The 14,176-nt window shown below is 48.3% G+C and overlaps 1 protein-coding gene across 3 annotated transcripts in view; it reads right to left on the bottom strand.

Moving 5' to 3' along the window:
• The window catches only part of FRMD4B (FERM domain containing 4B), a 125,973-nt gene that overhangs the window by 58,556 nt on the left and 53,241 nt on the right, over positions 1 to 14,176 (bottom strand). For all 3 annotated transcript variants that reach the window (XM_048315757.1, XM_048315756.1, XM_048315755.1), the window contains exon 2: positions 417 to 482. In XM_048315757.1, the coding sequence (XP_048171714.1) occupies positions 417 to 482 (66 nt within the window). The remainder of the gene's footprint in view (positions 1 to 416; positions 483 to 14,176) is intronic.

Here is a 14,176-nt window from a genome sequence, read left to right as displayed (position 1 = left end):
CTTTCTGGGGTAGAAGGCAGCATCCCAGCTTTCCCACACTTAGAGCAGGATGGATCTTTCAATTAAGAAAATATTGGGCAGTGGAGGGAATAAAACATCCTCAAAACCACAGGGTTTTCTTCCCATCTAAATGACAAAAAAACACCACCACAAGGGGTGTGTTTAATATACTCAATGAATTTTGGTGAAAGCAAAAGCTGAATGTAGAAGTGCAGACATTTTGCCCATGATGCACAGGGAAACCCTTCAGATAATCCAGATGTCAGGAGAAGCACATATGCCTGAGCACTCTTATTCTACTCCTGTGAGATTTTCTAGTAAGAGGTATAACTTCAATCCTCACTTCAGCTCCTAAAAGAAAGTAAGCAGAGAAATCTGGCACTGGCTTCCAGTCCCCAAAAGAGCGAGGTCTGTACCTGAACCAGCAGCTCCAAGTTCCTGTCATCGAGGAGATGCACCTGGCAGTGCCGGCCCTCGGTCATCTGTAAAGACAGCAACACAGCCCTGTCAGGAGGGTGGGATTCCTGGCTTTCCTGGCTTGCACCAGAGCACACGAGGCTTGGGGACAAGGACAGTGTGAAGCAAGTGTCTGATTTTGATGGATAAGGGAATTGACTCCATATCCGAGCTGAGAGTCCTTCTCCAAGGACTCGATCTGGGGAGCTGCCTCAGCACTCTCAGCTCCTGTCAGCTTCAAGCGGGAATTAAGGGTACTTATCAGCACTCAGGATCAGATAAAAAACCCATAAATGCTGTGAGAATTAAATGTGAGGATGAGCCAGCCTGGCCAGTGCCACATCCACAGCCTTTTGCTCTGGTGAGAAGCAGATGACCAGCGACCCATGAAACCCAGATCTAGCCAACCCTCCTTGCAGATGAAGTCTTTACTAGCAAGTTAACATTTTCCCTTGGACAGCTATTGGAAGTCATTGCCTCCATAGGATTCTTACATAGGAGCTGCACACATCAGGAAGGTGCTTGAACTGTGGGATTAAGAATGGGATGAGCTTTGCAACCTCTGATGCTATATCTGAACCACTTATTTCATGTCACATTTACCTCCTGCAAACTAAGACTCTGCCTCTCTTTAAGAGGCGAGCAATTCAGAAATAGCTGCCCATTATGCCCTTTTAATATCTGCCCTTTGAAATCTAATACATTTCAATGAAAGCTTTTACATTATTTAATATCTGTTCTAATTCTGGGCCTTTCAGCAGCGTCAGTGAGGACCAGCTTTGCAACACTCTCCGGGTGAGAGCTGGTGAAGGAAACCTGGCTTTCATATTTATTCTCCCAGCCTCAAAGTAACTCACTTTCCTGACAGCACAAGCTTCCAGCCGACTATAAATTGTGAGCTGTGAGCAGAGGCCGGGGGTGGTTTGCTTAGACAGGGGCTCCCAGAGGGATTAAACAGTAACACGCAATGGTTTCTCCTTTCACATCCCTCTGGCTCCGCAGGGACAGGGACAAGGACAGCGCTGAGCTCTAGTGCCACCAGCACCTCTCATCACCTCCTGCCCCTGTGCATGCTGCACACCCAAGCCCTACAAAGACTTAAAAATAAACACGATTTATCCGTGATTCCAGTAGAACTGAAGAGACCTCCCACCTCTGCCCAGCGCGGCCCCGTTTGCACGGCGAGGGCTGCCGAGACACAGGCGCCTCTGTCACCAGCCAGCCCTTCTGCCCCAAGCACCCAAATCAACAAAGCTTCATTGTTCCAACTAATTGAGCTCTCTTTGACCACAAGCCGAGAGGGAGTGCCCTCCTGAGGAGCTCTGCAAGCAGGTCAGAGATGAGCGCCTGCAGGCACAACTCCCTGTAGTGTCCGGGAAAACTGGGCTGCAGCATCTGTGCCCCAGCACTAGCAAGTCATGGCACCGCTGAGCATCACATCGCCCACCAAAACAGCAACAGCGGTACAAGGACCGTTTGCAGAGCGAGTCTAGAGGAAAGAAATCCCTTCCTTTCCCTTTGTCTGACTGCTACGAACATGGATTTGTACAGAAGTGCCAGATGAGGAGTGGCGTAACTTGCACGCAGGAGTTCAGAGCACAGGGCTGTGCCACCCCGGAGACAGCAGCGATCTCACCCCTGCATCCCTTGGGGCTGCACCCTGCAGAGCATCATCCCCCATGCCCTGCACTCCCCGCAAGGTACCACTTCCAGCATTTCATCCTTCGGGTTCTGGAGGAAAAGCTGCACCACCTCAACTCCAGCTTGCAGCACAGTCCCTGAGATTTATCTGCTGTCCAAACACGGCACCCAGAGCCCTTAAATCCATTATGATCCACTCCCGGGTCCATTTGTTCCTGAGAGCTGAAGTGCTGCCACGGCAGGCTCATAACTAAGTCGCGTGTTACCATCAATTAATCATTTCATCAGCGCACCCTTCAAGGTGGAGCATATTTCTGGCTCTGACACACTGTTACCGATCTGCCCCTGCTGCGAAGTGTCTGATCCAATAGTGTTTTTAAATCATTCCCCATCTGTTGCTCTGAGATAGCACGAGGATTGCCATTATTTAATTGCGAGCTGCTTTAGCTTTCACCCAGTGAAATCACATTAATCACTTCTGACTGTTTTAATTGCCTCGGTTGTCTGTTGTTAAGTAAAAAAGGTTTCATTATAGCAAACACATCCACAAAGCCTCATGCTGAGGAGAAAGAAAGGTATCTTGATGGATTAAAATATAAAAGAAATACCAAGCATCATCCGTGCTTCAATTCAGCTATCCAAGGTAACTGCAAAGCACCTCAAAAGTAAATAAACCTCATGACACCCCTGAAGATAGGCGAGATATAATTATCCCTGATTTTATTGATGACACAACATAAGGAAACAGCTTAGAAGTCTGATTTATAGATATACAGACAACATTTAAAACCTGAGATGCCCGGAATCTTTTCTCAGAATTCACACATCCACTCCTCAGAGCACTGGGAAGTTCAGTCAAGAAGTTGCAGAAGACGCCAAGGTGCCCAGTGACAAAGCACCGTGAAATGCCTTTGCTATGACAGACCTGGCAGCTCCCACCTGCATCCCCAGAGCTCTCTGTGGCCATGGGCTCGTGTCACCACAGGGACGCTTCGTCACACGGACAAAGCTACAGGACAGCAATGTCCAGGCCCATGGAATGCCTGTGGCTGTAGCTCTGAGAAGAGCTGCTCGCACCCCTCCACTCCCCCAGCCCATTCCTCCTAAGACACCTTCTCCACCCATGATGAGACGCAAGGATACTCACTGTGTGGCATCACAGTCTGAGCAAGGAACACAAATCTGCTGGTCTGACCACCAGCTTTGCACCTGTAGGCTCCAATCCCCAAACAAAACAGTGTTAACCCGGACAGTCCAAGCCCTTGTCCTCCTCCTGCACACCCAAAGTTTCAGCCACCAGCACCCTGGTTCCTGCAGCTGTGCAGGAGCTCACTCCAAGTTATCCCCACCCCATTCCTGATGGGGCAGAGAGCACTTCACTTGGCTTACCCTGCTCTTATAATCAGAAGTAAATAACTCCAAATTACTATCACAGGGAAGCACAAGCCCATCCTACATCAGGAATGTCGCCCACCAGAGAGGTCATCTCCAGGAGACAACTCTCTCCTCACATTGAGCTGCCTCCCTGTGCAGACAGGGCTCTGATGTACAAGAATACTCACATTTCACAAGCCTTTTCTGTACAGGAGGTAGAACCAAAAGCTTTGGAAGCTATTGCAGCTGCAAGCTCACCTCACAAGCTTTGGAGTGTCAATCCCCTTCTACCAGCCATGTCCAGTCGCAGGTGTGACATGACTGTGGCACAGCAATGCCACAGCAATTCTCCAGCACAGTCACAGGTACCAGTAATCTGGTCCCATCCTCTTGCCTGGAGAAAAGCTGGAGAGCTTCATAAAGAGGCTTCCATCACTTTCATCAATGGATTTTGGCGAGGGAAAGGTGCCTCCAGCTCAGCAGCTGGAGACTGAGCTCCTGGAGCCAGAGCAGCAAAGGACTCGTTTTTAACTCTGCCAATGACACTGGTGTGATTTATTTGATTTATTCCCCACAGCACATCCGCTTGCAGGTCTGTTTCCTCAGGCTCTGGGAAGGGACTTGTGCTGTGTCCCAACTCCCACGGCACTGGGCTCCTCAAAGACCCAAAGCCCTGGAGTCCTTGCTTATACATTTTCTTTCATCTTTAATTCAGGACACCCTGCTAATCTGAACAATATAATTGATTTTCTATGTGTTGGACCAATCCATCACGAGATGAGCACAGCTGTCTGGCTCAGTCAAGAGCTGGTGTGAACAGTCTTGAGATATTTATACATACACACATCTGTTTTCAGCTTATTCTCATTGACTTGGCATTGTCTGTATAAATGAACAATTTTTGCAACATGCCCCTAAATTGGTCATCTTAGCAGTTATTTTTAAAAGCCTGCTAATATTTAAGCTATTATCCAGTAAAAGAAGTAGCAGCATAAAATTTGTGAAGCATCCTTGTGTCTCATCTCATTCCCAAAAGGAAATTAGGAGAGAGACGTTACACAGCCCTATTTTTGGCAAAACCATCCAGAGAGGCTGGGATCCTGGATTTTTATTGTTTCCCAAAGTCACTTGTATTCTCTGTACGCAGCTAAGCAACAAAACCTCAGAAACGGAGAGGACTGGAAGGAGACAAACACTGTCCAATGCAGAAACACAGTTATATCAAAATACTGCAGCTCTCCTAACTTACAGGCTGTCAGCAAGAATCTGATTCACACAGATCTTCAGTAAAAGAGGCAGATAATGAAGGGAAAAAAAAGAGGAATTCTCAGAATATCCATGTGTGGAAACTAAAGCATATGAGACTGTAATTCTACATAGCAAATTACCATTATCATAAAGGTTTCATTAGCTGGGAGGAAACAACATTTTGCCCTCTCTTTTTTGTGACAAAAATATGATAAATTCTCCACCTAAAATCATTGAGGCAGATTTTCCACAACATCCATCTTTGAGAAGAAAATCAGCAATGCAGAGAAAAAAACCCTACTTCTTGGCTACATAGACCAATTCCCTACAATATCCTGAGCCTGAATGTTTATTTGGGAAAAAGCACATGCAGGATATTTGTGCTATTTCTCTTGGACAGAAACATCCTCCCTATGCAAAGCTGGTTGTTACATGCAATATTTTTAGACATCCATGTGTGTCATCCCGTTAGGGAAAAAAATGAGAAAAAGAAAAGAGTAATTAGACAGGGTGTAAACAGGAAATCTCAAAAAAAACCCCAAACCCTTAAGCCAAAAAAAAAGCTGTCAGAATAACACATCTCCTGAAGGGAAGCTTAGGAATGGAGAATCATGAAGGGTTTGGGTCAGGAGCAAAACCAATGTGTTGCACTCCCTCCAGGTCAGATTTCTCCTCCCAGAACTGGGCAAGTTACAAAGAAGTCACTTGGCCTATCTGTCACTGACTTCTATTTTTAAGCCTTTTTTGTTTTAAGGTCTAGGAAAAGCCAAAAACAAAATCCCAAACCCTAAAAACTCCCTGGCAAAAGAAGAGAGGATGATATGTAAGCTGCACATAATTAAGACAAAACTGGCAGCTGTGTCTGCCAGTGACGAGCTCAGAGCTCTGTGCGTGCATCCCAGCTCTTCTCCCTGGGGAAGTGCCATGGTTTGGGCTCAGCAGCCCACGTGTGCACACCACTGGGAAAGTGTGACCTGCCCAGGGACAGGGTGGCCGAGCCAGGGTCCTGCAGCCACCTAAGTACCCATCAGCAGGAGCTTTAAAACCACCCCCACCTACGTCCAGCAAGGCTTCACACCTTTAATACCCTGAATTCCATGAGAAGTCTTTAGGAAGGAGCAAACCTCTCCCCCCCAGTTCTCCTCTTTCCTTCCTTCCAAGATAAACCCTTTTGTTCAGGCCTGGGTGCTCCTGGAAACATCCGTGTGTGACACCAGGGATTTGCTCCCATCTGCACTGAACTGTGCACATTATTTCCATCAGCTCCTGGCAGGGTAACCACGTGAAATTAAACTTCATTAGCAGATGAATGGTTCCAAAAGGTATTTTATAGGCAGGAAAAAACACCTGTACTGATGCATCCAGTGATGAGAGAGAAACGGGAACCATTTTCCCTAAATAAATGGCCAGCACACAGCCTTAAACCTGCACTTTGAAAAGTGAGGAATTGGACTGTGGTACATCATTAGTACATAGATTATAAAAACTGGCTCATTTATTCCTGAAACAGCCACACCACAGTGGCTCAGGCAGTCAGAGCACTGAAGGAACTAATACAGATAACAAAAAGCTGAAGAGCAAAATTCCCTCTCCCAGAAGGCAATGCTGTCCCTTTGCACACTGGTTTCACAAAGACTGTGCCATGAGGACATCCCAAAATGCTTCCATCCTGCTTTTGGCAGCTACTCACAGGCAGCAGCACTGCTTTCCAGGTGCACAAGCCCAGAGCACCAGCCTGGAACTTTAAAGGATTTCATGTCCAAATCCCTACCTGAGCTGCAGTTAACCACCCATTAAAGCGTCACCAGTAATTTCTTGTAAAGGTTCTGGGTTTTTATCCAAACCTCTCTTCTGTAACTCATAAAGCCTACAAGAGATTTCAAAGCTTAATACTGAAGTCCCTAAACTTCAGATTTTCACTGGCATTTAGGTGGGTTTTTTTCTTTGGTTCTGAAGGCATTTAGGATCAGCTCCTCAGCTGCCTCAGATCAGCAGTGCTTCACTAACTTTGGTACAACCAGCCAGCTATGTCTGGCCCCTGAACGTGCACAGCCTGATCAAAATGTGAAATCACGTGCAAGGATGTCTTGCAATAAGGAGTTGCCCTAACCAGGCACAACTCAGGAAAATAAAAGCCTTTGCCTGTCCTTCTGGAAGGAAGGGGCCTGCATGCAGCTGGGGGGAAGAGGGAAAAACTTATAATGGTTTAAATGACCTCAGAGCTTCCTGGTGTGTCTGTTGGGAGAGCAAAGCTTCATCATGTTCCAGCACTTGGAGTCGCTCAGAACTTTACGGAATAAGCAGAAAAATAACAGACAGAAGTTTGGGGTTTTACCAGCATTTCTGTGGAAGCTTTTTAAAGAATCTGCACAGATCTTCAAAGACACCATGATGCACGTTCTGAGGAACCCATCTGCAACCCACAGGTCTTCCCTGACGAGTGTAGGTGCCACCACTCAGTGTCCCATGGTGGGAGGTGCTCAGGGTGAAACTGATGGATGGGCATTGGAAATGCTCCACTCTCCCACGGGTGAAGAGCTGAGGAAAGGAAGCATTGCCCCATCCCACACCCCACTGTGGGCCTCTCCACCAGCTTGTTTGCCACAGAGCAGCGCAGTGCCCTCCCCTCTGGACTCACTGGTACCTCCTGCAATGCCCGATGGGTCAGCTCTGGGTCCAGAAACTTGTGTTTTCCCAGTCTGCTCACACCAGCCAGGGCAGCCAGTGGTTCCTGCCACGACACCACAGTCTGGCTCACACAGACACAATAAACCTGCAGTGATCCCTTCGAGGGCAGTGGCAGAAGTTCCACCAGCTTTATGGGGGCAGACCATGTCTCCAGACATACTGCCTCTTCTTCCTAATCTTCAAGTCATAATGAAGGCTTTGGCTGAAGTCCTGTCTCCAGTGTAGTCAATTAATTTTGCCATTAATTTTAATAGGGTCAGGATTTTGCCTTAAATCATTTGTTATCTCACTATTAACCTTTAACAGAAGCCAGTGTCTGCCTAATGTTAAATAGTCAGTGATTGTCCACAATGGCTGGCTACATCTTTCATCCTTTGTGCTCTGGCAAACCATCCTGTAGGACCAATCTCGCCTCCCCAGGTGACTCCAAGTGCCACCCCCGTCCCTCCCAAGGGCTGCAGAGGCCCCCCTGGCTCTGCACACTCATGGGGTGTTTACCCACAGCAACTGCAGGGACTGTACAGAGCCATTCCCAGCCTCAGGGCGTTCTCTTTCTCAGGACCAGCCAGGCAGGGACAGACACTGAAAGCCATAACTGAATGACGTGCACAGAAATAATGTTTTTAGATGAGACAGGCTGCAGAAAAGTGCAAGCTTTGCACTTTGATGCCCCTTTGATGATGCTCTACATGGAAATGTTGGCTCTGCTGAAGTTTGGCAATGAGCTGGAGATAAAACACAGTGCCTGGAACAGGGGGCTGAGAGGCTCCCCGGGTTGCATGGCACCTTCCTAAAATAGCCATGTGAGCTGGAGATACGATGAAAAAACTGGCTCCTGCAGAGCATCAACTGACTTTCATGTAAGCCCCACCAGCTGAGCCAGTGAAAACGTCTGGCACAGGAACAGCCCAAGTGCTCTCCCTCACTGCAGGCACTGTGGCTTTGCAGGGCCACGTGCCAACACACTTTCCATGCAACTCTCCTTTTCCCCATTCATTCTATTATTTCTCATTGCTGGGGATGGCAAATCTAAGGGACTCTTTCATTCACTCTATTGATGGCTTGTACAGGATGACAGGCACAGCCTCCTGGGGTCATTAGAAGATCCCACTCACCAGAGCAGGTCATGGGGCTCTAAACCTCATCCTGCTCTCCCAAAATTCTCAGAAATAATGGTGAGCACACTGTAATAAAACCCCCGAAACTGAACAAACACAAAGAGAAGCGATAAATTAAAATCCAGGGAACAAATTAATTCAATCTTCCTCAAAATGATAAATCCAGTAACCCAGCCAGGAGTTAAAGTCCTCTGCCAAGAACTAAATATAGGCAGGAGAATTGCAGCTTCTTGTTCCCTATCAGGAGCATGCAATGTAAAAACCTCAGCCCTCTCCTCCCCACGAGGAAATCTTGCAGTGTGGCTGCCTTTCCTGATGCTACCCATGGCTTATCCTGTACTTGCCTTTGCTCCATTCCACACAGGGTGCAGGGGTTGTTCACTGTGCACCAGCACAGGAATGAAAGCACTCAAGTGCACAGGCAACAATCAGCCCTGTGGCAGGAGGCAGAGGGAAGAACTGCTGCTAAAAACTCTTCCCTGGCTCTGCTGGCCCCAGGCTTTCCAGCTGCCAAGCAGCATCCAGCCAGCATTTCACCTCTGCTGGCACTGCCAAAAGCCACAGGATCTCTCTGGCAGTGTTATCATGGATGCTGAGTCCCTCTGACAGAGGGGGAAAGCTTAGATATCCTCTTGAAGGATCAGCACCTTTATTGCGGGAGTATTCTCCTTAAAGGTGTCTCATGCTGAAAACTGGAGTGTTTTTCAAACAGGTCATGTCATTCCACATGTGCTGATGTACCACTCCTGCCACTTTGCAGTGCATTTAAAACAATAGCGAGAAAAGAATAGGCAGGCAACTCTGCAGCTAATCCTATAAAAAAGCTATCAGGAAAATTAATAGGAAACAATCAGTACAAATCTGCCACAAATATCAAGTCAATGAAATCCAACATCTGCTTTCCTTGGCAGAACACAGCCAGTAAATTCGTGTCTGCCGGAGACACGCTTATCACCAGCACTGCTGAGACGCTGCAGGCAGGTCATTACTGCACACAGCCCACGGAGATGTTTTGTTCCAGTGCAGTCTCTTGGGAATTCAGGTGGGAAAAGTATCCTGTGGGATCAGAGAGCTTTCCTGGTGCTACCTGACAGAATAAAGGCAGGGGCAGCCCATGAAGGGGCACTGTCTAGAGGCGGCAGCATCCTCTGCCCCTGAATAAGCAGTGCCCACCGTGGGGCAGAGCTGGCCACCCGCCCTCCTGTGACCTGTCCTGACCTTTGCTGCTCAACCAGGAGGCAAAATAGTTAAGCTCCTGCTTCTTTGCTTAAGTCTCTACAACACAAATCTCACGGGATATTCTGTGCAGAGCTTCTGGTAACTTTTCCTGAGTTTTACCTCACCCCAGAAGCCATCCCTGACCCACTCAAACAAACTCAGCTTTCCCTGTTACAGGAATAGTTACAGAAGACTGAAAAATACCCTTATAGAAGAGTAGTTTTACATCCCTGGAGACCCACACCCTGCCCTTTATGCCTTTTTGCCTCTCCCCAGCCCTGCACCTCTCCCCCATTTCGGATTACTTTTCACAGGATGCTCCTCTATCCCCTCCACCACCTCCCTGCTCACCCCTGAGTTGGGTTTTAGAGGGAAAGCTCCCAAAGCAGGAGACACAGGCAGAGCAAGCCGTGACCAAATATCTACCATCCCCTCCAGGCAGTATCTCATCCTCTAAAGGCATCTTGAATCTCTTCCTCTCGTGCCCCATCCAGGTCCCTGCACCCAGCATCCCTCCTTGGACTTTTCCAGCCACTCATGCTTGGCAACAGCCTCTCAGGAAACCCAGATGCCAGCCTTGGATGGACAGCAGATAAGAAGGAGGTGAAAAATAATTTAAAAAGAAGGCTAAAGCACAAGTCCTTTAAATCTGCAACTCTTTAAAAAATTGCAAAGAGCAAACAAATGAACCAAGAGAAGTCACAACAGTGAGTATGGGCTGGAGCAGACAGCGAGCAGCGTATCTGTGGAGGCAAGGAGCCAACATTCACAGTGCCAGCACCTTGCCAGGCACTCGGCAGGGCTGATCTGGATGGCTCCACATTTCACTTTTAAAGCAAAACAAGTGCTTTGGATCAAAGGCTCTTTCTCAGCAGCCGTTACCTTCCAGCTCTGTGTGCACTGCTGCATCTCCAGGCCACCTCTTCAAAAGGGTTTTTTGGGGGGAGAGAGGGGAGGGGACGTTATGAGGAGATATTTAATAGTTGCATGCTGAAAGGAGTTACTGTACCAGGCGCCGACCGCCTTTTCTCAGGAGTCATGAATCTGTGCTTTGTTCGGGTTAAATCATATCTCAGAGCAGCCCATAAGGGTAATCTCTGAAAAGAGGTTTTCTCTCCAACCAGAAGTTATAGATCTTTGCTCCAGCTGCAGCAAAGTTACCAGGATCCAGCTTGGATTTAGCCCTTTCCTAAAGCAGCCAAGGCAGCACTTACAACAAAGGCAGGAAAAAGCAGCCGTAAATGCTGGGATAAACAAACAGCCCCTTATCTCCTCAATGGAGTGCAAAAGATGCAGAGCAATTTTTATGGACTGATCCTTCAAGGCAAAGAGAAGAGCAAGCAGAAAGGTTTCACCCTACACCACCCAAACTTTCTTTGCTCTGTGCTGCTTTCTGGCTGCCGGCTCTCCGGGGCTCACAGCTCTGAGCTCTGCACGATGTTTAACTCAGGACACACTGCAACAGCACTAAATAACATTATCTGTCACTGCTAAGCATCAGAAATTAAAATACAGCCTCTTACCTCCACGTCACACACCCTGCTGGTTTAAATGGACTGGAGATACCCAAGAAGTACTCCCAGTGTGCATGCACTAAGCCTTCATGTTTTCTCTACTTTCGAGCTGGGGGAAGAAGGGAGACATGATCCCGGACTTCTTCCGTTGCCATATAATCTGAAGGAAGTGACCTTCGCTTTTGTTGCTTTGATTACAGATTCAGAAACAAAAGCCCTTCCAGTGTGAGCCAGGGGACACAAGGGGTTGAAATGGGATTGTTAAAAATGGGAAAGCATTACAACTGTGGGTTGTTTTTTTTTTTTTCCCCTGTCTGTAATATTAACCCCTTTATTATAAAACAAAACCGAATGAAAAACCAGCAGTTACTGACCAAAAGCATAGCACAGGTGCCAGTCCTGGGGCAGTGAGACACCTCGGTGTGGGATCATGGTCCCTGTGTCACAGCAATGGCTGAGGACCCCCACGCTGGCAGTTCTGTGCTCGCTGGGAGCTTCCATCGCCCCTCCCAGCTCCTCCACCCACCCACATCTGGGGACAGGAGGGGCCTTTGTGTAAAGACTTGGCACCGCACTAAAACTTCAATCCATCCCCAGTCTGAACCCCTTGGAGCAAGGCTGAGCCCTGTGGCAGTGGGGACCAACCCATCTGAAGGGATACAGGCACAGAGATAACCAGAGCTCCTCTTCTCAGCCCACCTGCCCTCACCTCATGCGCTCACACCCCCACAGTCCCTCCCTGCAACAGACACCCCCGGGTGCAGCATTCCACTGGATTTCCCAAACTGCTTTCCAAAGCACGGGTCTGCTGCCTCTGATGTGAGCTGCTGCACTCTGGGCAGGACACCAAGAGTGTGGACACAGTTTACACCCTTGGCCACCACTCTGAATTTGCTCCTGGGTCTACAGGAGTGCACTTTGCTGCTGGTAGAGGAGTAAATCATCTGCCTGCTGGTCTGCTGCTCCCTTTGCAGGCTGTTCTCTGTGTGCAAAACACTGAGTTCTGTTCTGATTCCCGGATTCCTTCCCCACTGGCACATCAACCCACACAGCTTCACACACCCCCCGGCTCTGACGCAGCAGCACAAACTGTGTAACTGTGTCAGGCAGAGCACAGGTGCCACACACGCACAAAGACAGCTCTCCTCAAAGAAAACTCAAACAGCTGACACTGCTTTCACTGAAAACGAAAAAACAGAACAACAAAGAACTGTGCACCCAAGTCCAGGAAGCTGCAACTTCCAGAATTCCAACCTGACCTTCGGGCAGGTACACAAGAGGCACAAAGTCTCAAATTTACACATGCATTTACTTCAAAAACCTGAATGCTCTTGTTCAGTTATTTATGCTCTCAACTGAGCAGTCACTATGTACAGAGAGGACAAGCTGTGAAGACCTTCCCACCCCAATTTTTATAACCCAGGGATTTCTTCTAATAGAAAAAAAAAATTAAGTTCAACACCTGGAACAAACTAACTTGCTTTTCCCAGAGTGAAAATGGGTCACACTTTGGACAAAAACACCTCAGAGATGGAACTCCCTCTTCTTAGAGGTTCTGAGGCCCCTTGGCCCAGATAAAGTCCCCCAAACAGGAGGCTCTGTACCCACTGTTTGAGGCCAACAACTGGTTCCATGAAGCTGCAGAGCACTGTATAAAGACAGAGCCTTCCCAACAATGCTGGGGAGAGAAGCAGCACTGTCTGGTCTACCCATCACACAGGGTGAGGCAGCCCTGCTCCCCTCACCTCCCCAAATTACCATCAATCCAGACACCTCCAGAAGGCAGCTACCCCAGACACCTGGGATGCAGTGAGGTGCCAGAGGTGTCTCACTCTCCTTGTTTAATTCAGAAGAACCAGCTTTGATCAAATAACCACCCCTTAAATAGCTGCAGACAAAGAGTTGTCTTTTTTCCCAAAGTTATTTTGTAAAAGCCAACATTCTCACAGTCATGAGACTACAAAAGGTTTCCTCTCCATGCTCAGTATCACAGGTTTCATGAAAAAACCATAAGCTGGCCCCACATCAGGCAGGAGGGTGCCAGGTCAGGTCCAGCCAGCTGGTCCAGACTTCACCAACAGCCTAAGGGGTGGCAGCAAGACAGTTTGGGGAGAGGATTTCAGAGCAACAAACTTCCATTTGTCTCCAAAACACAGACTGCAAAGCCCCAAAAATAAGACGGAAAATAGACAGTGAGTCATGTTTCCTTAGAGAAATGACGTGAAGGTTACCTGGGTGGTGCCAGCTTCTGCCCTGCTGGGATAACCACAGGGACAGGAATAGCTGGAGAAGGGAGAGCACAGCTCCTCAGAGGATCTGTGACTTCCAAACAAACACAGACCAGGGCTGCATAATTCAGCTGTACAGATAACTTTTTTTTTAATTAAAAAAATTAGAGTTTAAAAAATTACAGCACACCTGTAAGAGGTAGGAAGCTGTTGGAGCTGAGCACAGGGAAATCTCTGCAACTCTGAGGCAGGAACAAGCTGAGTTTGGGGATAGCAGTGCCACGACCCTTCACTGAAGGGTGACCCTCCAGGGAATGCAGCACACCCCAGCTGCACCCCAGCCCTCCCAGCAAGGTGAACAGATGCAGTGTGCTTCTTGATGTGAGAGAGGAATTACTGCCACTTTCACTCCGGCTTAACAAGCACCACCCTGCTCCAAACCTCACACCCTCTGCCCAGCCCACATCTCCCTGCCTGGAAACCACCGGCCCAACCAAAGGTAAAGCCAGGATGCTCAGGAACCAGCACATCACCAGCAGTGCCATGGGTGGAACTGCAGTGACTCCTCCATCCCCGTTCCCAGCTCTGCTGGCACCACTCTCCTGATGGCCAGCAGGAAGATGCGCACTGGGGCACCACCCCCAGGACAGCACCTACCCCACATCAGCTGGAAAAGCAACCACAGAAACAC

Source organism: Corvus hawaiiensis, chromosome 11 (genome assembly GCF_020740725.1).
Source record: "Corvus hawaiiensis isolate bCorHaw1 chromosome 11, bCorHaw1.pri.cur, whole genome shotgun sequence".
NCBI classification, from domain to species: Eukaryota; Metazoa; Chordata; class Aves; order Passeriformes; family Corvidae; genus Corvus; species Corvus hawaiiensis.
This window is presented reverse-complemented; position numbering and strand designations above follow the sequence as displayed.